We start from the raw sequence: 24,271 nt of genomic DNA on the forward strand, positions 1-24,271 counted from the left end.
GTCGGTTCGATCCCTGGTGGCCACGCTATTTTTTGGCACTGAGTCGTTTGACGTTTAGCGCGCTTTTGTTGGCGCTTTTTTTTCGTTTACCTGAACTGCACGCCGCTGAGCCGTCTGTCCGTCTGCCCAGCCCCTTCGTATATAAAAGATGTGTCCATTCTTTCCTTCTCCACTTCATTTCTTTCCTTCTCCACTTCTTCTCTTTCCATAGAAGCAATGGCTAATCCATTTGATTTGAACGTTCGTTTAGAAGATAATGACGACAGGCTTCCTTATTTTTTTGATATCAATGAGCCAATGCCGGAGGATGACAACACATATGGTATTTTTTACTCTTTTTTTTTTTGCCAAAGCATCCAACCGTATCTCTCTGGTAACCCTCATTTTCTTTTTCTTTTTTGGACAGGGTTTGATTTGAACTTACCATTGGACGAGTTCGGCGCTGTTGACTTCGATTATTTTCATAACATGGCTGGTTCATCATGCTTTTTTTGTTGCTTTCTTTTATATTATGCCGTGACTATTATTACTACTATATCTAACCATACTATTCCTTTTTGCATGGATGTGTTTCCTTTTTGCACCTATAATATGCCTATTTGAATGGATCTGTTTGCTTTCTTTACATAAAATAGAACATGCTCCCGTGGCTAAGAGCTGCATGGATTTTTTTTTCTCCTTTTGCTAGAACAAGATGCCGTTCAAGTAGACCAAGTAGACCAAACGAAGCACAATTATTCTGATCGTGTTAGACAACAAGTGTACCAAACTTAGTTGATGAGAAGCAAGAATGGGAAATTAAGCAAGCAAGATACAACTATTGTTAGTAATCAATTTGGAGTTAAGATTCGAACTGTTCAGCGCATATGGAAGCAAGGTAAAAACCAACTAGCTCAAAACATACCAGTTGTGGTTCATAATCGAAAGAAAGGTAGAAGTGGCCGTAAAGCAATTCCTATTGATTTGGAAAAACTGCGGGACATTCCTCTCAAACAAAGAATGACAATTGAAGATGTGTCTAGTAGAATTGGTGTTAGCAAATGTAGGATACAAAGGTATTTGAAAAGGGGTTTGCTTAGGCGCCACTCTAGTAGCATCAAACCTTACCTTACCGATGCTAACAAGAAGACTAGGTTGAAGTGGTGCATTGACATGATTGACCAAGGTTTGCTTGATGATCCAAAGTTCAAGGATTTGTTTGACTTTGTGTTTATTGATGAGAAGTGGTTCTACCTCTCTCAAAAATCAGAGAGGTACTACTTGCTACCCGAAGAAGATGAACCACACCGCACTTGCAAGAACAAGAACTACATCCCTAGAATCATGTTCTTGTGTGTATGTGCTCGTCCAAGATTTAGAAATGGTGAATGTGTGTTTGATGGCAAAATAGGTTGCTTTCCACTAGTCACTTTTGAACAAGCTATTAGAGGAAGCCACAACCGTCTTCGTGGAGCGGAAGTAATCAAACCAATTCAATCAATCACAAGGGAGGTGATAAGAGATTTCATGATAAATAAGGTGCTGCCCGCAATTAGAGCAAAGTGGCCAATAGAAGATGTGAACAAGCCAATATTCATTCAACAGGATAATGCTCCATCACATTTAAAAGTGGATGATCCTCAATTTTGTGAGATTGCTAAGCAAGATGGGTTTGATATTAGGCTTATATGTCAACCACCCAATTCTCCAGATTTTAACATCCTAGATTTGGGCTTTTTTCGGGCAATTCAAGCAATTCAATACAAGAAAGATGCTAAGACATTAAAAGATTTAATTCCTGCAGTTCAACAGGTACTACATGATAATGCATTCCTTGTCTCATTACAACAAAGACTGCTTAAATAATCTAATTTCTTTCTCTCATGTTTTTGCAGTCATTTTTGGAGTACAATCCATGGAGAGCAAATAGGATCTTTGTGACACTACAAACTGTTTTGAAGGAAGCAATGAAGATAAAAGGTTGCAACAAAATTAAGATTCCTCACATTCAGAAAGAAAAACTAGATAGGGAAGATAGGCTGCCATTGCAAATCCCTTGTGAACCTTCATTGCTAGCCGAGGCACTTGCTACTCTTCCTGATACAAGTTAGAGGATGCAAGTTAGTTTTTTTTTGCTTGGTAAACGTCATTGTAAGATGGATGTAGGGAGTACTACAATACCTTGCTGTTTTTTTCTTCATCTGTGCTGATTTTTTCTTCATCGTTGTTGGTTTTTGCTTGCACCTTCCTGATGTGTGCCTCCACCTTCTCCAACACTTCATCAGTCACGTAGATGCTTGAACCTCTCATAACCAGTTTATCGACATCAGGAATGTAGAACTCGCAATCGAACTTGTCCATTAGATGGAGGAACTTCACTGGGATATCATATTCTTCGTGAAGAAGGCCACAACGGCCACACCTCCGAGCATTCCGGCGAGCTTCGTAGCAAGCATCTCTTCCTAATACGCCACCAACAACGTGGAGCGTGCCGCAGCGAGAACACAGAGACTCGACGGAGTCCGGAACCATGTCGACGGAGTCCGGCACCATGTCGATGGAGTCCGGAACCATGTCGACGGAGTCCGGAACCATGTCGACGGAGTCTGCCGCCTCCAGCGTAACGGATCCCGACGAGGCTGCGATGTCCTGCGAAGAGCAACCGGCGTCGGCGAGAGCGCGGCGAGCGGCGATCTCGCGACAAGCCATCGGTGGCGGAGAGGTGCAGGCGAGCGCGCGGCAGACTGCGAACGGCTCGGCGATGTGAACGGATCGGTGGCAGAGAGAGACGAGCATGCGGGCGGTGCAGACTGCGGGCGGGCGGGCGATGCATGTGAATGCGAAACGGCTCGCTTCGGCTTCAATGCGTGCGATTGCCGAGGAGCACGCGAACGGACGCACTCGAACGGGCGGCTCGGAGGGCAAACGCGTCCACGATATGCCTCAGCTGTGTAGGACGTCTGTTTTTACGAAATCAAGTCTCTCCTCCAGGACGTCCCTTTTTTCAGTATGGAGGGAGTATGCCGCAAGATTCGATGTGACGGAGAATCTTGAAAAGTTTTGGGTTTTTGGGATAAAGCTAAATCCTTCTCAAACAGCTATTGCTAGAGATAGCGAAGGCTAGCTATAGCCAGAGATTTAAAACCTTGGTTTCAATGCACAAAAAAAGGTATTAGCATCAGCATTTTTTTTTCTTTTTTGTGTGCAGATTACAAGTGTTATTCTTAGGGATGAACTGATTGTTAGGGAAGGATAATATCTTAGGGACAATAATCAGTTCATTCCCTAGTATAATATAGACACTCACAACATACACACACTCTTCCACACGCAAAACCTACTTTTATAAGCATCTTGAAAATCACCACAAGCATCTTTTGATAAGGCGGTAGATAGGGAACTCACATGAACACGACCATGGCATGTACGAAGTACTTACAAACAACACTATGACAAACTTTTTTTTACGACAAAAGAAGATTTATATTAGATAATAGCCAGGCCCGGCCTTGAAGGCGGGCAAACGGGGCGGCCGCCCTGGGCCCCCAATTAGACAGAGCCCCACCCCCAAGTATACAAACCATGCAATGATGTTTAAAGTATTTGTATATTTATATAAATTGTTACATATGAATATTGCTTTTGCATATAGAATTAAGTATTTATGAGTTTATATATATAAGTACTATTCTACATCTCCGAACTGTTATACTGAACAGAATTTAGTATCGTTTAGTATTTTGCGTTTCAATGTTGTTCAGTTTTTTTAGTCCTGGGTGTAGTACTGAATGATATTTAACGTTGTTCAATATTATTCAACATTTTTTCTGCTTAGTCTTGTCTTACAATGTAGAATATTTAGGCCCTATTTGGTTCCTCCTGCTAAATTTTAGTCAGCTAGAACTATTTTAGCTACTCTTAGGTGACTAGTGTAACTAAACTATTTTAGCTCTTTTTGTCAGTGTGTTTGGATTTTAGCTACTAAAGTGACTAAAATTTAGCAAAGGGAACCAATCAGACTCTTATTCTAGAATAACAACAACTAGAACCTTGTTAGTTTCTAATTTTTTTTAAGATTTCTCGTCACATCGAATTTTAGACGCCTGCGTGGAGCACTAAATATAGATAAAAGAAATAATTAATTACACAGTTTACCTATAATTTATGAGATGAATCTTTTAAGACTAGTTAGTCTATAATTGGACAATAATCGCCAAATACAAACCAAAAGTGCTACAGTAGTTAAAACTAAAAAAATTCCCTTAGGCCTTGTTTAGTTTCCAAAAATTTTTGGTTTTAGGTACTGAAACGCTTTTATTTTTATTTGGCAATCATCTCGCGATTTATAGGCAAACTGTATAATTAATTTTGGTTTTGACTATATTTAGTGATTTATGCATGTGTCGTAAAATTCGATGTGATGAGAAATCTTAAAAAAAGTTTAGTTTTTGGGGGTGAACTAAACAAGATCTACATATATGTATAAAGGGCCCCTGATTTTTTTTTCGCCCCAGGCCTCAAAAACTCAGGGCCGGCACTGATAATAGCTGGATACATCAAACATATTATAAGCACTCTGGTGAAACTATTTTTTGAAACTTCAGCTCCATAAACAGATGTAGCAGATTTGAGTTGCTCAGATCGTTAAGTCGCAAAAGGATTTTGGACAAACAAAACATTTGGTCTCTGGTGACACAGCTATGACTTCCTGCAGCAGAAGTTGACATCAATCTCACCAGCATGCCTGTGTCCAGTTCTTAGCTAGGTTCTAATACCTGGAATTGGGGATTTAAACATCATGAAATATAAATGAAATTGGCGAGCCAGCACTTGAGGTAAGACGAACCATCCAGCGGAACATGTGAAAGGGACTACAAAATCCAGTACATCCAACATTCTTGATGAGCAGCTTGCTGAACTAGAGTACGTAGTTACTAGTCCTAGCTAATCCAGTACATCCAACATTCTTGAGCAACGTAGTACTAGTCCTTCCATGGACAAAAAAAGCCAATCCTGACATACCAAACACAACGACATCGCCCATTTCTTACCAGCATGATTCGTCGCGTTCATGTCTGCACCTTGTCGATTCTGACGTTGAGGTGCAGCTCCTTGGATGGCCCGTGCAGCATCTTGCGCGGCACAGCTAGTGCTGCCGCGACTTTGGCCTCCATGCCCGTGGCCACCGCGCTGCTCGGCACCTCCATCTCCACCGAGACGGTCGGTACCTTGCCGGACGCCGCGGCCGCGCTCCCGGTCGCCCACATCTTGCACGTGTAGTGCGGCCCCGCCGCGGCATTCGCCCTGAGGCACACCAGCGAGACGCTGTCGCGGAGCGCCGCCACGGACACGACGAACAAGCGCCCGTCCTCCATCGCCGCCAGCAGGCACCGCGGCTTTGACTCCGGCAGCTGGAGTTGGCATGCCTTGCCGTAGCCGATGCTGTTCACGGGCCAGGAATGCGTGACCATTAGGTGGTAGCCGAACCACGCCGCCGAGCTGACGAAGGCGCAGCCGGGCTCCGGGCAGCGGCAGGGCGCGTGTGGGCACTTGCGCTGGTGGTCGTCCATCTCGTGCAAGATCATCATGGGGCTATTGCAGCCGTATGGAGAGTTGGGGCACCAGACCTTGGTGGAGCGGACGACGTCTTCCAGCGGCAAGTTGCGGCTGTACCCACCGGGGTTGGCGCAGCTGTAGCACCGGTCCTTGTCGGCGAGCTGGCCATGGCAGGCACCGCAAGCCAAGTGCCCGGCGGCGCACTGCAAAAGCTCGACTTGCTCAAGAGAATGCATGCAAAGAACAAGCGACCGATTACTGAAGCGGCCATACCTGGAAGATGGGAGGCTTCAAGGGGTGGGTACAGACGGGGCACTGGAGCTTGGCCATGTCAATGCTCACCATACAGTGCGGCACTAAAGGAGCCGGTGGCGGATCTACTCTCGCCTTCTTGCTGTCCTTTTGCTCGCCCGTCTCCATCGGAATCGGAGAGACGGCGACGGGGACTCTCTCAAGTCTCAACCAACCACCTCGCCGGGGACTCAGATTCGGTAACGTTGCTCTTGCAAGTCACATGGTAACTTTCGGCTGTGTATCCAACGTCCAAGCAGCATCTGACGGCCAAAAAAAACTTGCCTCACCTTTTCACGCTGAGTCCCCACACGGAGCAGTCGCCGCCCATTTCCCTCACGCACCTCGCGCCCGCATCGCCTAAGTCCTAGCTACACCGCGCGCCGTGCCGCTGCAGCACTCCATCACCGCGCGCTGCGTTGTTCCAGCCTCCTGCGCCGTGCCACCAGTTCACCAGAGCCGGCAGACCAGGAGATCGATCTCCTGCAGTCCTGCTCTTCTTGCTACTCGTCTGGGCCTCCTCCTTGCTGCGTCCCATTGGCGGCATGTGGAGCAGCGCTGCGAGTGTGCGCGGCCGGAGTCGCTCACGCCTCGCAGGTGGAGCAGCGCTGCGAGCGTGCGCGGCCGGAGTCGCTCACGCCTCGCAGGTGGAGCAGCGCTGCGAGCGTGCGCGGCCGGAGTCGCTCACGCCTCGCAGGTGGAGCAGCGCTGCGAGCGTGCGCGGCCGGAGTCGCTCACGCCTCGCAGCCAACTCTGTGTGCGTGAACGGCCAGCGCGTGGCGCAGCGTGGCGAGCGGCCGGCCGGTGTGGGGACAGGGCACAGCGAGCAGGCGGCTATCGCGAGCACGGCATGCGGCGAGGGCGCGAGGCTGTCGCGGAGGGCTGCACGGCGAGCGACCGCCGTCGTCACAGACATGGGATGCTGCGAGTGCGCTCCACCATCGCGGAGGGCGGCACAGCGAACGTGTGGGGCTGGCATGGCGAGCTCGCGGCCAGCACGGAGGGCGGCGTGGGCACAGGGCACGGCGAGCGGGTGGCCATTGCGAGCATGGGAACGTCGCTGCCAAGCTCGGGTGCCGTCACGGCACCAACCGCCAGGCGCAACACTCACTCGTTGCATTGCCAAAAGTGGCGACGAGTCCAGTAAGTCTAACGAGCGTTCGAAGTAGTCGCCGTCGTGGGCCTAGCGGTACTCTAGAATGACGGCGAGCTGCCGCGCGAAGAGGGCTTCGTGCCCGGCGACGCAGACAGAGGCGATGGAGCGATCTTGGTACGCCCGTTGCCCGGAGGAGCCGAGCTGTCCTGCGCCCGCCGCTCTTGGTATGGTCACCCACGATCGCGTGTCGTCCTCCGCGACGGTTGCACGCTCGCCGCGATCCAGGCCCACCCCGACTCTCGCAGCTTTGCTCTTCGTGTTCTGTCGCACAGGCCGCATGCTCGTCGTGTCGCTCTCTACGTGTTCATCGCGCCTTTGTCCCGCCCCAGCCCACGCTGGCCACGCGCTCACCACGTTGGCGGCGTGTCCATCGCGCCGGCCACCGATGCTGGCCGCGAGCTCCCGCTCCTTCTTTGCGGGAGAGAAGCCAGACCCAGACTAAAAGCGGCTGCAGCCCTTCAATCTTGGATGAACGGTGGATATGGTAGGGAAAGTTACAACGTGACTTGCCTAAGCAAAGTCACTGAATCTGCCTCCCCTCGCCGGCCGGAGGCTGCAAACTCTCAAAGACAATGGGAGAGGATAAGAAAGAGGAACCTGCTAATGTGAACGTACTACCTGCAAATGAAAGTAGGGGGAGATGAGAGGGTACTAGTGAGTGGAGTAAATTAACAGGTGACCTGAGCACCCGCGCCCTTTTTTGCCTGCTCCGCGCTAATTTTTCGCGCCACGCCTCTTTCTTTTCTTGTTTGTTTTTTGTTTTTTTGGTTTGCCCGCGTGCTCGCGTTGCTGGCGCGGGAGAGCCGAAAAGGATCCAATTGTGTGCCCTTTGGTCTCTTGGATAGGCATGTACTACACTTCTGTGTTGTCTTATGGTTTGTTTAGTTTCGAAAATTTTTTGGTTTTCGAAACTGTAGCACTTTCGTTTTTATTTGACAAATATTGTTCAATTATGAAGTCATTATGCTTAAAAGATTCATCTCGCAATTTACAGGTAAACTGTACAATTAGTTTTTATTTTCATCTATATTTAGTGCTCCATGCATATGCCGCAAGATTCGATTTGACGTGGGATCTTGAAAATTTTTTGGTTTTTAAGGTGAACTAAACAAGGCCTTTATCAATATTTGCTTGCTCACCCACGACTTAGGCCCTGTTTAGTTCAAAAAAAAATTACAAAATTTTTCAGATTCTCCGTCATATCGAATCTTGCAGCACATATGTGAAGCACTAAATATAGATAAAAGAAATAACCAATTGTACAGTTTACCTGTAATTTGCGAGACGAATCTTTTGAGCTTAGTTAGTTCATGATTAGACAATATTTGTCAAATACAAACGAAAGTGTTATAGTGCTCATTTTTCAAAATTTAGGTGGGAATTTTTTTAGCTTTGGCTACCGTAGTACTTCCGTTTATATTTGACAATTATTGTCCAATCAGACTAACTAGGCTCAAAAGATTCGTCTCGTAAATTACATGTAAACTGTGTAATTAGTTATTTTTTAATTTATTTTTAATGCTCCATGTATGCATTCAAAGATTCGATGTGACGGAAAATCTTAAAAAAAATTTATAAACAAACAAAAAGTTTTCACCCATCACATCAAATATTTAGATACATGCATTAGTATTAAATATAGATAAAAAATAAACTAATTACACAATTTGGTTGCAAATTACGAGACGAATCTTTTAATCCTAGCTACAGTAACCTACATGTGCTAATGATAAATTAATTAGGCTTAATAAATTCATCTCGTAGTTTCCAGACGAGTTATGTAATTAGTTTTTTTATTTAATCATGGATTAACTAGGCTCAAAAGATTCATTTCGCAAATTACAGATAAACTATGCAATTAGTTTTTATTTTTGTCTATATTTAATGCTTTATACATTCGTCCCAAGATTCAATGTGACTGGGAATTTTAAAAAGATTTGGATTTTTTGGAGGAATTAAACAAGGCCTAAAGCGTTGTTTAGTTCCTTGCGAAAACTTTTCAGGTTACAATAATTATTGTCTAATTATGGACTAAGTAGGCTCAAAAAATTTGTCTTACATTATAGGTAAACTCTGTAATTAGTTATTTTTATCTATATTTAATATTCATATGTCACAAGATTCAATGGGACGAGAAGTCTTGAAAAGTTTTTGGCTTGTTTAGATTCGAAAAGTTTTTGGATTTGACATTATAATACTTTTATTTTTATTTGACAACTATTATCTAACCATGAACTAACTAGGCTCAAAATATTCGTCTCATAAATTACAGGTAAACTATGCAATTAGTTTTTATTTTTGTCAATATTTAATGCTCCATGCATGCGCCATAAGATTTGATGTGACGGGGAATTTTGAAAGTTTTGGTTTTTGGTTGAACTAAACAAGGCCTAATAAACTGAGGTGCCTTAGGTCTTGTTTAGTTACACCCAAAATCCAAAAACTTTTTTAAAATTTCTCGTCACATCGAATTTTACATGTATGGAGTATTAATATAGATAAAAAATAATTAATTATACAATTTGTGTGTAATTTACGAGATGAATCTTTTCAGCCCAGTTAGTCCGTAGTTTGATAATAATTGTCAAATACAACAAAAGTGCTACAGTACACAAAAACTTTTTACCCAGGGAACTAAACAAGGCCTTACTTAGGTTGGTGAAATTTTTTTGGACACTATAGCATTTTCTTTTGTATTTGGTAATTATTGTCTCATAAATTAAAAGCAAACTATGCAATTAGTTATTTTTTATCTATATTTAATGCTCCACGCATGTGCCGCAAGATTCAATGTGATGAAGAATCTTGAAAGTTTTTGGATTTTGGTTGTAACTAAACAAGGCCCGATGCCTTAGTTTCAAAGAAATTCAAGACTCCCCGTCACATTAAATCTTTAGACGCAAGTATTAAATATAGATAAATAATAACTAATGGTAAAGTTTATCTTTAACTTGCGAGATAAATCTTTTGAGCCTATTTAGTCCATATTTATACAATAATTGTCAAATACAAACGAAAGTCCTATAATAGTTGAAATATAAGTGCCAAATTCAAAGATGTATCCACTGATATTAAATATATATTATAAATATAATATTAATTAAAATTAAAAATATTTGACTCCTCAAAAGAGAAAACGATATTAATTTTGAGAGGGCCCTGGTTAGTTCTTATCTAAAAACTTTTCACTCATTACATCAAACGTTTGGACAAGTACATAGAGCATTAAATATAGATTAAAAAATAATTAACTGCATAATTTATATGTATTTTAGGAGACAAATCTTTTAAACCTAATTTGAGATAGCAAGACGCAGCACCGAGCACTGCTATCTCAAATCCCATGAAAGACGTGACGAGTCAGACACTACCTGTTGAGACGACGGGGGCGGAGCAAGCAATTTGCAACATGGCAGTGGCAACTGGCAAGTAGGGCAGGGCCTCGGGAGTCAGGATACGATGCGATGCTTGCGTCCTTGAGGGGCCGTGGCCGGCGAAGCCTCCGGACTCCGGTCCTCTACTACGCTGGCACGTTGCTGCTACCAATTCACAGCCGTGCAACCCACTGGAGAAAGCCAGAAACCAACCAGAAATAAGAAATGTCACACATATATCGACCACAGTTTCATGATTTCAGACTTCAGAGCTTGCCCATGAATGGTAGCGGCCCAACATAATGCTGGCTAAACAGACAAACAGTATCACAGCATAGATAGGTCCATCTAAAACCATAAGGCGTTCAGTGCCTCGCAAATTTAGCAGTTGAACAGTTAAGGAGAAACTATTCATGGCTGTGATGGGTAAGGAACTTCTGCTACCACAGCCATAGTAGCTACTCAAGATGCTTCTTCAGTCTTTTAAATTGTACCAACGATATTCAAGATTCAACTACCCAAACATTAGTCCAGTTGTTGCAACAACCAAAAGTCTGAGGCCACCACTTTTTACCAACATGTCTACGCGATCAACGGTGCACAGCACACTTGATCTTCTCAATACAAATGTTGATTGTCAGTTCATCAGTCGAATCATCAACTAGAGCACGAGGCACCAGAAGGAAGAACCTGCTTCCCAGCTGAACCCCACCATGAAGTGAGCTGCTGGACACATGAGGATCCATCTGAAAAACATACCTCCCCTTGTCAGCTTCAGCACGGTGGACGGCTGAGATCTTGGATGAATAGCATGACCCAGATTCATGGGGCCTGATGCAGACCGTGGTGAGAGCATTGCCAATGTGGACACAGTTGTTCACCATTAGGAACATGGACTGGTCCTCCCCGACCAGGAGCACGAACCGGCTGTGCCGTGGGATGGAAATCCTCTGCGCCTTGTCATAATGGAAGTTTGTGGGAGACCATTTGTGCTCGGTGACAAAATGATTGAGAAGCGATGCCGACGATCCTTCAAATGAGCAACCATCTTCTGGGCGAAGCATGGAGCATGCATGCATGTCTTCTCATGTTTCTCTTTCTGGTAGTATGTGATGTACTCGTCACATCCAAAATATGAGTTTGAGCATGGCACCTTGACAGCATCGGTCATTTGTTCAATTGCAAAGCAGCAGTTGAAGCCAATTGCTTGGAAGCAGGTGGGACATAAGTTGGAGCGAAGTTTTCCGCGGCAGACAAAACACAAAACATGCCCGATCTCACACTGAAGATGAACAAAATCAGCACGTTATTCAAACAAAAAATAAATGATAAGAGGACAGAAATTTGGAATGGATACACAAAAGAGAGCAATGCATATTTAGTGCTTTCATTTCATCAAACATCTTTCAAACAGAGAAGAATCTATACCTGCTTTTATACAAACAGAAAATAATCTATATAAAAATATCACAATAAAAACACCACAAATCATCTCTCAAAAATATATTCATAACATCACATGGCAAGTTTTTTCTTGTCTTCAGAGTGGATACATGTCCTAAGAAAAAAAAGGCACGCAATGGCTTCTTCGAGGGTCCCACATGGCAAGTTTTTTTATTCATAATACTTTCAACTATATGACACATGACTAAGTCTAGAACACACAAGGTCAAAATAAAATACGCAGCTCATCAGCTGTGTACTCAAACTTACGGAAAATTGAGGTATGTCTTGCTCTGACTTCCTGACAATGGGATCCTACAACGTACCACCAGCGGAGCAGCAATCAAGCAACTAAATGGAAGAAAAGTTCTAATAAGGATCCTTATGCCGTGAAATGCCATTCCATTGATGTATATGGATTATAAGTTATAACATCTAGGTACACATGACATGATGATGCCTTCACCTTATTTTCTAAGGTTAAAGAAAACACTTCAATTTAACTTGGGAGTTTTGCTCTGGTGGACCTTTCAAAAAAGATTGCACGAATCTTAAAGCAACCTGACAATTATTTTAATTAATTTTGTAATGAGCAACCTACCTGTGTCCAAAATCCAAACCCAGCCCTAGTAGCCCACCTAATGGTTTCTATCTGATAATTCTGAACCTAGATTGGGCATTGCCCGTGCGAACGGCTGGTGGCAGTGGCGCCACCAGCGATAGGGTCTAGGTCCATCGCCCTGCCGCTGCATCTCCACCCTCCTTCACTGTGCCCTGACAACAGTGCCATCGAATTGAAGGCCGCCGCCATAGCTGTCAGCTGCGCTGCGCCACACAATGGGGTGCCTCCACGAGAGGCAAAGCGGCAAGGGGAGACCATTGCCAATGGACATAATCACACAAGCACTAAGGCTAAGCTAAACTTGCAGCTCGGGTCAGGTGCATGGAGTTCTTTTGCCTTCAATGGCTGAAAAAGTTTGGCTAAGCATTTGTGAGATTTGAGTGTGTTGTTTTGACATGATGTAATGTCAGCGAATTTTCTTATTGAGCCTCTACTGAGTGAGAAGTTCTAATTTGAGAATATTGACATTTGCATAAGCAAAAGGGTTTGGCTTTAGGTCGTGCAGTGGTTCAGAAGTGGATTTCTAGGTGGCTAATATTATTTCTGTTTCTTATAAGTTATAGTAACCCTTCTGTGTGATTTTTTTCTACTAATAAGAGATTATACTGTGTAATCGTTTGTCAATTGTGTTTCATGTTTTCTCCATACTAGATTGAATTTTCTTGCCTCGGCATTCATATCTGAACAGGCATGCAGTGGGGACGCAAGGTCCAATTGTGCTTGATCTGAAACCGTCGGCTTTGGACATAAAGGAAAAAGTATGGACAAAGTCTATATGATCATGATACATCATGTTCTTGTGCGATCATGCTCATCAACAGGCCTATCTGTTCTCAACTGAATCGCAGGACGTTGTGCAATCTGTTCAAAGGTGTATGCTGTTGACTATATGTTATTACTACATTGAAATGAGGCTATCAGGGAGCTTCCATCTCCTGGTAATAGTGGATAGCAGCAACGTTGACTGAGTGGATAGTGGCATCACAGGCATGGGTGCTGGCGCTGGCGCAAGTGAAATCAAATTGGAGAAGGTTGCTACTCTGAATTACGCCCTACACAAAGCTCTTGGACCTAACCTCAATGTGGAATATGGGTGTGGCTGCAAGCCAACTAAACAATGTGAAGCCATGTTTTGTCTTGGAATTTGGCTTTGCTGGTAGTCTCTTTGGATTGTTTAGCTAGATGAGCATACCTTGTACGAACAACAATCATTTCCTAATTTTTGTCAGGTTAGGTGGAGCTGTACTGTTCTGCAGATGCTTTTGTTGTGTAGAAGTATAAATGATCTTTATCAAGTTTATCAGATAGGTTTTCATTTCAAGTGTTCCTTTGTACAGCATCAAGATGTGCTCTCCGTGTGCTTTCATCATAAATGAAAAGGCAAACCATTTCCTGCTGGATCACTATTGACCTACCTCAGTATTTCCTGTTGGAGGAGTATTTGTATATATTTCCATGTTTGATAATCAGTAATTTTAAAGAGCTTGTACAACATGAGCAGAGGCAAATATGTTTTACATACTAAGATGGAAATGTAAAGATCATGTATAACATGAGTTCGTCTATATCTTGCACCAACTCTAAAACTGAATGAACCTTGCAGCTTTTAAACTGAATGAATTTCAGAATCCATGTCCTTATTTTCCCCAGGATATAAGCTCTGAATTTTGACACTTTTTTTTCTTCTATATATCAGAGACTTAGAACTACTATGTGAATTTGAAGAAGGCAGCCCCATAGAAATAAATTGATCTAGTACTTCCATACCAATAAAAAATCACACCCAAACCACTAAAATTTACATAGCCAAAACAAAACCTGCACCTACATGTCTTAAATTACTTGAATATGAATCCAAAACTAAGAGTAGCTATTGTTGGGGCAGCGGGTAGCAGCACAACGGAGGACCCTCTGTTGCTGGATGGAGTTGCCATCCTCCCATCCGTCTGCATAGCGCACAATGCGGCCTACGAAGGAAAATGAAACACGATGGCCAATCTAGGTTCAGAGTTGTGCAAGTTGGGCTTGGATCTGGATCGGGTATGGGTAGGGCCAGATTCAAACATTACCCATTTCAAAATTAAAATTGAATTAATTACCAGGTTGCTTTAAGATTCGTGCAATTTTTTTGGAAGGCCTACTGGAGCAAAACTCTTAACTCGGTTATGTAATAATTCTTTAAAGATTAGTTGGGTTTTGGAGCCAACCTACACTAGTGGAGTGTAGAATTGGCAATGCTCCCTGTGTTATCTTCTTCCCCTCTTCAATAATGAACCAAAACTAAAGTTCAGAGCCAATCATGTTTGCTCACTGCCCAATCTAAAAAAACAATTATCTTTTTTTAGAGCCAAGATCAATGTATTAAGAACTTGTACTATTTCAAGCTACGTCATCATATATCATCAAATGAGCCAAATAATATTATTACCCCTCTTACCATTTAAGTGCTATCCAGGTCAGTCTCAGCATTGGTAAAGGAATTCACATATATTCTTAGGGAGGAGAGCAAACAAAATGCATACTTCCCCCCACATATCGAATCAAGCAAGTTTCACAACGAAGTGTCAATCCACTGAGGTACCATGCCTCGTAAATTATGGGAATGCAAGAAGATGTATTCACCTTAATTATAAGGCTAAAGAAAAAAAAATCCATCTAACTTGATAATTTACTACTGCTTATCAATTAGATTGGATTTTGGAACAAACTAAAATTAGTGGAGAATGGAATTCGCATAACCCTCCAGGGTATTCTCTTTCTCCCTATATGGTAATGGTAATGTTTAATGAACCAAAACTGTAGACCAGAGCCAATCATCTCTGCCCAAAATGATATATAGATGACATCCAGAATAACACTTCCTAATCAAGACCACAAATGTAAGGACTTGTACTGTGTCAAATATCCATCATACCCAAATCATCAGGTGAGCAAAGTATAGCACTCTCCGACTAATTTCCAGAGCTATCCAGGCCACTGTCAACACTTGTCGGGGTGGGGGAGGGGGACTTTACGCATATTCTTAGGAAGGAGAACTGGCAAAATGTCGGGTACCACCAACATTAAGAAGCAAGTAGGTCTTGGGAAAATTTAACAAATGGAGCAGCAAGAAGTAGTATACTAGCAGCAGATGCAACAAATGGTGCGTGTGGTGATCACCTGGAAGATGGGCGGCCTGAGGGGCTCCGAGCAGATGATACAGTCAAGAAGTCGGGGGTCCAACTTAGCAAAGATCTCGCTGTCCGGTCGCCCCGCGTCTCCTTCTCCACCTTCCTTTGGTCCTCCGACCATCTCCGCCGCCATTTGCGCTCGCCGTTCCTGGCCCGGTTTCTCGGAGCAAGTCGCCGACGTCTTCGTCCCGCCTCCCTCTTCTTCCGCGCTGGAAAGGCTTCTCCCCCTCCTTTCACGGTGCCGCGGTGGCATTGCCGCTGCGGCCGCGAAGCAGATGCGACCAGGACGGTTTGATGTGAGAGGGCAGAGGAGCTTGAGCTGAAGAGGAATGTGAGGCAAAAGCTTGTGAGGAGTAATGTTCAGTCGGCCTTGTTTAGTTCGCAAAAATTTTCAGTCGGCCTTGTTTAGTTCGCAAAAATTTTCAAGATTCTTCGTGACATTAAATTTTTGGTCGCATGCATGAAACATTAAATATAGATAAAAATAAAAATTAATTGTACAGTTTATCTGTAATTTGTGAGATAAATCTTTTGAGCCTAGTTACTCCGTGATTGGACAATGTTTATCAAATAAAAACGAAAATACTACAGTAGCCAAAACCCAAAATTTTTGCCAACTAAACAAGGCAACATTGTGAGACAGTTTTTCTCTTTTCATTTTCTTCCAAAAATATGCCACACCCAGACGTTGATAGCTAAGCCTAAATAAGTTATTTTGTAGTCAGCTTTATTTATAATAATTTTATATACTAATTTATGATTTTATATATATAAATATATGATAGTTAGGTTACTATAACATATGAGAATATTTACTATAATATTATAGTAAACCACTTAGTAACTCGTAAATTAATATAGTAATTATCGTAATTCAAAGTGACTAAAAAATTAAGTTATTTTGTAGTAGCTACAGAGTAATAGTTCTCTCTCTATATTCAAAAAATATACTGATTATTTCTCCGCTACAAGTTTTTGATAGTCAGACTTTTGTCGACGTAAAGTTTGAAAGCTAAGACTATCTCCAACAAGAAGGACCTAAAAACATCACCTATTCTAAGGTTTGCATCACGCACAGAAAGGGTCACGGACCAAAAGCTTGCCTTCTCCAACAGCCTTGTTTAGTTCGCAAAAATTTTCAAGATTCTCCGTCACATCAAATCTTTGGTCGCATGCATAAAGCATTAAATATAGATGAAAATAAAAAACTAATTGTACAGTTTATCTGTAATTTGTGAGATAAATCTTTTGAGCCTAGTTACTCCGTGATTGGACAATGTTTATCAAATAAAAACGAAAATGCTACAGTAGCCAAAACCCAAAATTTTTGCCAAATAAACAAGGCAACATTGTGAGACAGTTTTTCTCTTTTCTTTTTCTTCCAAAAATATGCCACACCCAGACGTTGATAGCTAAGCCTAAATAAGTTATTTTGTAGCCAGCTTTATTTATAATAATTTTATATACTAATTTATGATTATATATATATATATGATAGTTAGGTTACTATAACATATGAGAATATTTACTATAATATTATAGTAAACCACTTAGTAACTCGTAAATTAATATAGTAATTATCGTAATTCAAAGTGACTAAAAAATTAAGTTATTTTGTAGTAGCTACAGAGTAATAGTTCTCTCTCTATTTTCAAAAAATATACCGATTATTTCTCCGCTACAAGTTTTTGACAGTCAGACTTTTGTCGACGCAAAGTTTGAAAGCTAAGACTGTCTCCAACAAGAAGGACCTAAAAACATCACCTATTTTACGGTTTGCATCACGCACAGAAAGGGTCACGAACCCAAAAGCTTGCCTTCTCCAACAGCCAAGAGGCTACGACCTTCGCTCGCCCTCAACCCCGCCGCACTCGGCCGCACCGTCGCCGCGAGATGGGGCAGCGACCTCCCCTTCCTCTTCAAGGTCTCTGCCTTCGCCTCCGGCATCTCTCCCTATCGTGGGCCCACCATGCCGTCGTCGTCCGCAGGCAGCGTGCCTTCGTCATCTCATTGCCCGGACAAGCAGCAGCTCGCGGCCACCGGCGCTAGGGACTTCTCTCGCTCTCGCGGCCACCGCTTCTGGAGCAGACGTGACCGACGATGGGACCTTCCACGGCCATGGATCTGGAGCAAGCACAGGCTGTCCTTGTTCGGCGGCAGTGGGGGCGCTCGTGTCTTCTCCTTCCGCGGCGACGCCGGAGCGAGTTCTTCAGGTCGCGTGCTGCCCTCGATGCTGGCCGCGGTGAGGTAGAGCAGCCGCGCGGCCGTCGCGTGGATCCAGCTCCGGTCGTGGTGGTGGGCCTGGCGCTGCGTAGAGATGCAAACAGACATACAGACAACGCATATTTGTGTTCCGCCTAGCCTCCGACGCAAAATAGGTAATGTGATTGCCTACTCTGTTGGAGCGTGTTTTCTTGTGTTTTCTTGCCACTAAACTACCGTAGACTACCCATTTTGAGGATGGGTTGCGGTATGCGTCCGTTGTTGGAGTCAGTCTAAGCTGCACAAATGCACAATTATATTTGTATAGGATCCTTTGTCAGCTATGTTCATCTATATTAGTTTATTATTAGTAAATGGTTAGATTTTTTTGGAAGCAATACGCTCTTGGAACAATGGAAAATTTCCTAACCAGCAAGGATGGAACAATATGGATTCTATGGTCCAGTGGTGGTGTTCGATTGGGATGTCAACATCTTCTCCACGTAAATTAGTAAGATCGATGACACTTCTTGTCACATGGGAGCTTTGGAAAGAGCGATATGTAAGGACATTCGAGCACAAATACAAATAACGGACAATGATGATTGCAAAGATCAAAGAGGAGGCTCGACTTTGGTGTAGTGCGGGAGCCAAACTTTTACGAGAAATTTTGCCTATGGTTTAGGTTGTTTGCCTTTTTTTCCTTGAGGGCCTAAATCCCTCATTTGGCCCTTTTGTGGCCCTTTTGGTTTGTTCGTTTTTGTTTTTTTTTCACTTGTACTTTGTCTATATTTTCTACCAGCATTTTTCAAAAAAAAAAGATTTTGTGTTTTATTTTTTATTCTGCAAGTGTTCCCTCAATACTTGACACTGAACTAATTACACATTCTGTGTCAAATATCAATTTGACACACTCATAAATTGGCATATGTCTTGTATCAAAATTAAGGAGATAACATATGTTATTTGTGTAAGTTCTAAGCATGCAAGTAACAAAAACTAAAACTAAAACCAGACAGGTCACATATTTTCAAGTTTTTTTAGCAATAACATAGCAGGTTAACTACAGGCCAGGCTGTGAGGGTCAAGCCGAGCTCCTTTGGTTCTCTGCTAATTTTCTATAACTTTTCATTCCCACAGTTTTTAGAACAAATGCTGATTTTCTATAATATTTAGACTTGAGAGTCCCTATGGTACTGATAGTCATGCATCTACATTATTAATTGTTCATGTTTTTCCTTGAGAGTTAATAAGCCATATCTAGATACAGTGACTGCAGCTGTCTTTTTCTTCTCAATTCAAATATTGTCTCCACTAACATTGCCTCCACTGATTAGCACTGCAAGTAAGCACAAGAAAAAACATTAGCAGCTAAGGCACACCAAAGTAAACTAATTCATTGACAGCTAAGTATTACCTAATCTCCTGTTTGAGCCAAATCAAATGAATATTTTTGTTTTTCATTTTCATGAATACCTCCCTATCAGCTTAGATTTGAAGATGTTCATAGCATAAGCCTTCTGCACATCAGTAAGTTGCATTGCATCAACTTCAACGAGACACTTGTCAGCTGAAAATTGTTCATCTTGTCCTCGAAAGTTTTTATGGTTTTATTTGTTTGTGTCTTCTTAAACTGCACAAAACCATCAATAACAGCACCAAGACTTTCCTTACGCTTTCTCCCACCACTTGCTCTTTGCATAGAATCTCCTATAAACTGAGCTTCATTGTGTGCACTTGAGACGTCTAGCCCATCAAAAGGAGTACAGACCTGTGCTATCAGAGACTGCAGTGAGAGCAACTGGAGCAGCAAGAGTAGCTAGAGGGAGCATCCTGCAAGTGCTCAGTTGATGTGAAGTTTAGATCTCCTATAGCAATACTTTCTATGCAAAAAATAGTACACAGTCATACTTCAACTATAGGCATACTATGTTTCAAACATGGCCATTTTTTGTAGGCATACATCAGTCAAAAAGGCACTTTACATATATGTACTATAGGAAGAAATCAATCTATCCATGTTTCAAACACTACACCAATACTATAAATTTTGAAGTATCATCGTGTAATCTTTAAAGAGAAGTTTCAAATAACATACTAGCATACAATAATGTACAGTCTTAGTATAAAGGAAACAACTTCTTCTGAAACTTAGTCATTTTTCCATTATCCTATTTAATACGAGGACAACAGTATAGTTAGTGCTTAAAACTAGAATATAGCAACAATTTTTTGGTTTAGTAAAAAAATCTTACACCGACCAGTTTCTTCTATTTTTCTGATTCCGCAATGACCATGGCCAATGAGTCATTCCAACCAACACCACTTTCCTTTCTCGCTACATGTATCGCCTACCTTTAGCTCATTTTCCTTCTCTTGTAGCTATTGCTTTGTGAAGCGTGCTAAAGGATACATTTGGCTAAACTTATCTGAGATACTTCTCCAACTCTCTCCGGTCCATCCATTCTGACCCCTGAACGATGTTCACATAGTCCCTCATAATGTTAAGAGGCCCTTTCTCATATCTAGAGTTCCATGTAGCCCTTTCCTTCGACATTGCTGCAAGAAATAATTACAGAAATACATAACTCATAACATATTAAAGAATATATTGGAGAATTATTACACTATGTTGCATCACATAGAAATACATAACTCATAACATATTGTAGAATGTATTGGAGAATTTATTATAGAATGTTGCATTACAGAATGTATTACAAAAATACATAACTCATAAATTACATTCCTAACACTACTAGGCAGCTCACATCTAATGGGCTATCTCGTCTCATAGGATATTTCCATGGTTTGATTCCATCTCGGCCTTGTTTAGTTCCCAAAAAATTTTGCAGAATTTTTTAGATTCCCTGTCACATCGAATCTTTAAACACATGCATGGAGTATAAAATATAGACAAAAATAAAAACTAATTGCACAGTTTGGTCGGAATTGACGAGACGAATCTTTTGAGCCTAGTTAGTTCATGATTGGATAATATTTGTCAAATACAAACAAAAGTGCTACAGTGTCGATTTCTCAAAATATTTTGGAACTAAACAAGGCCTCACTTGGATAGTTAGTGTCTCCATTTGGCATGTCGACATAATCTGATGTGTTGATATTATCAAGTAGGAAGTCAAACCACTCCACTCCCATTCAATCCTCTAGTGATGTTGTGAAACATAGCAACAGCTGTTGGAATCTTAACTTAAGATTCAATTGAGTAATCTATCCCCACTTTCAGAATTGGAATTACTTTTTGAGAACCCTAAAGGCCCTCTCCATGTGATTTTGAAGAATCACATGCCAATGATTGAACAATTTCTTGTAGTTGGCATATGCATTTCCCCTCTGGCCATGTCTCCTAAACTCACTGAGATGATACTTAACTCCTCAGTAGGGAGCAAGGAATGATGGTGTGATTGCATATCCACCATCTACAATATATAGTTTTTCTAACGGCGCAATAAATTCCTTGCCAAGAGCAGATCACAACACTTCTGCATTAGATGCGGATCCTTCCCAACTAGATGAGATGAAAGTAAACTTCAGGTCGAAATCACAGGCAAACATCACATTCTGTGATAGTGTTCCCTTCCTATTTCTATAGGGACTAGCATTGTCTTGTCTAATTACGATTGGGACATGCGTACCATCAATAGCACCTATGTAATTTTGTATGTAAGAAAAATTACTAAAGATTTGGAATGTATTTAGGAATGGTATTAAGGAAAGTGTATTGTATGTATGAACTGACCTGAAAGAATGGCATAAATCTAGGGTCACATGTAATCTTCACGTGTGTTGCTTGGATTTGGAAGTCTGGTGAATCTTTGAGTTAATGCTAGAATGATATCGAAGACCTCATTTATTTTCCTATGCGTTGTCTCATGCTATGTTGAAACTCCTTCTTTACCCTATCTGGTCTTGCATTATGAGAGAGCATGAACATAAAAAGTCTCAGTTGCTCCTCAATCTTCATACCACGTGTGTCACGTAGCAAGTTCTCGGCTCTGAGAAAGTTTGCTATAGTTCTAAATATTTTAGCCTCCATCCTAAATTCTACCTTGCGCCAATTCTTGTGCCCTTCAAGGATCTCTTTAACTTTTTTAGCTCTAGGAAGATAAGAGATATGCTCAGGTGTTTTCTCTTTGTCGAGAAAGGGCATTATAGCAGAGAGAAGAACAAAGAATAGCTCCTCATATTCTTCTTCCTCTTCCAACAAAAAATTCCTAGCAAGCTCTTCCCAAGAAACCACCTAGTGTTACATGTATGAAATTATATTATTACATATACATAAAATAAAAGGCCTAAGGCCAATACTCATATGTAATAAACTCAAGCACAACACAGAAAATAAACTTCAACTATCACTGCCCCATGATTAATTAGTGGGCAAAAAACATTTACAAGTACCACTAGTACTACTAGTACTACCGGTCTATGTCCATCTTTATATTCTACATTTCAAAGCAACTGGTTATTGGAGAGGCACATCATATGCAAGCAACTGCAATCATAAATCATCAGCCTGCTAGCTACAGATGCAAGTAGAACTGGCGAAACACATAACTTAAACTAACAACACATAGCTTAAACTAGCACTAACAATGAAACTGGTGAAGTTTGAGAGGAATGGTAGCATATGCAATTATTTCACTTTCACAGCAGGCCCACGCCTAGTTACTAATGTTTTAGAACATGATTGACGGAGTAAACTTTACTGAGGACAATGACAAATGATCATACATTTGGGGCTCTGACAGTTTCTCAGTCAAAAAGACATACAGGCATATGAAAGGACACCAAGTGATTCACCCAGCTTTTAGATGGTTGTGGAAGTGTTCCTGCCAAAATAAGCATAAGGTGTTCTTTTGGCTACTTCTAATCGATAGGGTAAGCATGAGAGAGATACTAAGAAGGAAGAATATGGTCCTACAAGATTACACCTGTGTGCTCTACAATGGTTCAGTAGAAGAGTCCTTAAAACGTCTGTTCCTTGAGTGCCCATTTGCAATTCAGTGTTGGGGCTTCATCAACCTGTAGGTACAGCAACAAGTAGCCCCTTTCTGAACTTGCAAAACTTCAGGGATCAGCTAGACATACCGTTCTTCATGGAAGTTATAATCCTGATGGTCTAGACAATTTGGAAATCTAGGAATGATCTAATTTTCAGGCAGATAGCCCCATTGCTGCCAACTGCAAGACAAAATTTCAAAGCTGAATGCCGATTGTTGTTGATGAGGGCCAAAAGGAGTTACTTCCCGTTAATTGAGCAATGGATTGCAAGTCTAGATTAGCTTGGTTTCTAGTAGTCTTGCTGCTTTTGTTCTTTTCTTTTTTTCTTGGTTCCCTAACTCTGCCTTCACGCAGCTTGTACCTTGTTTCTTTCCCCTACCTCTGCTTTGGTTTCTTTTACCTAAACGACTGTTTGCTCTTTACTTTGTTTAATAAATTCCTGTAGGGGTGCAAATCCCTCCAGTTTCAGTCAAAAAAAATCAGAGGCTATCATAAGCTAACAACCTAGAGCTATTGTGAGAAAATCATAGATTTTTTCTGACCATCTCACAAAAAACTTGCATTAATCTTTTTAACTTATTACTAAAAAATACTAAAGAGAACAATACAGTGAGAGGAACATTTCAAGATACAACCATACAGATAGACTAGAAAGTAGAAAAAAACTGCTAGTAGAAATCCAAAATAGTATCCACAAAATCTAAACGGAATCACCTTGCCTAAACCATTCGTGCTTGTATACTTCACCCCGTAACCTATAAAATCATATATTCTACAGTTTAAATAATTGAAAACTGTCTAAATAAATAACTCCTAAAGCAGTTTTAAAAATTGTTTCACTGATATAACATATTAAAAGGTCTACATAACCCCCTAACATATTAAGAGTTGACTAGATAACCCCCTCAACTATAGAATTATATATTATAGCCTGTAAAGTATATCTAATAATATTCAAATGATCTCCGTGGTAGTTTTGTAGGGTCGTTTGGACATCGTATCCCACCACACTAGCCTAAGCACCCATACTTGCATGTAGGCAATAATACTTGCACGTAGGCCTATTGCCCGCCTCCCTCTCCCTACTCTTCCTGGGATTATGGCACCTCCCGATGAGAACCACTTTGTCTTGAGAAAGAGTAGGAGGTGGAGGTAGAAAATATGGCATGCACACAAGCATGGGTACTTAGGGCAATGTGTCGGGATACAATGTCAAAAAAGACCTACAAGATCAACTAAGAGGGTTTGTTTGAATATTATTGGATACTTTAAGGGCTATAATATTAAATTTTATAGTTGAGGGGTTATGTAGTCAACACTTGATATATTAGGGGTTATATATAGACTTTTTAATATGCCAAGTCCGCGAAACCACATTGAAAACCGTCTCAGGGAGTTATTATACGGTTCTCAATAGTTTGAGAGGTAGAATATCTAGTGTTATATGTGAGGGGGT

General features: G+C 41.7%; 3 protein-coding genes across 3 annotated transcripts; all 3 read right to left on the reverse strand.

Annotated features, from left to right (window-relative positions):
- LOC8070411 lies at positions 1,798-2,775 on the reverse strand. The gene is made up of 2 exons (XM_002457410.2): positions 2,161-2,775; positions 1,798-2,076 (listed from the first exon to the last, which is right to left on the reverse strand). Exons 1-2 carry the CDS (start codon positions 2,773-2,775, stop codon positions 2,068-2,070), a joined length of 624 nt encoding a protein of 207 aa, XP_002457455.2. The 3' UTR covers positions 1,798-2,067.
- On the reverse strand, positions 5,049-5,955 carry LOC8070412 (E3 ubiquitin-protein ligase SINA-like 10). Its single transcript, XM_021456093.1, has 2 exons — positions 5,809-5,955; positions 5,049-5,738 (listed from the first exon to the last, which is right to left on the reverse strand). The coding sequence occupies exons 1-2, from the start codon at positions 5,953-5,955 to the stop codon at positions 5,049-5,051; spliced, it is 837 nt and encodes a 278-aa protein (XP_021311768.1).
- LOC8070413 (putative E3 ubiquitin-protein ligase SINA-like 9) lies at positions 10,838-15,867 on the reverse strand. The gene is made up of 2 exons (XM_021457871.1): positions 15,581-15,867; positions 10,838-11,638 (listed from the first exon to the last, which is right to left on the reverse strand). Exons 1-2 carry the CDS (start codon positions 15,842-15,844, stop codon positions 11,240-11,242), a joined length of 663 nt encoding a protein of 220 aa, XP_021313546.1. The 5' UTR covers positions 15,845-15,867; the 3' UTR covers positions 10,838-11,239.

The sequence above is a fragment of the Sorghum bicolor genome, chromosome 3, assembly GCF_000003195.3.
Source record: "Sorghum bicolor cultivar BTx623 chromosome 3, Sorghum_bicolor_NCBIv3, whole genome shotgun sequence".
NCBI lineage: Eukaryota > Viridiplantae > Streptophyta > Magnoliopsida > Poales > Poaceae > Sorghum > Sorghum bicolor.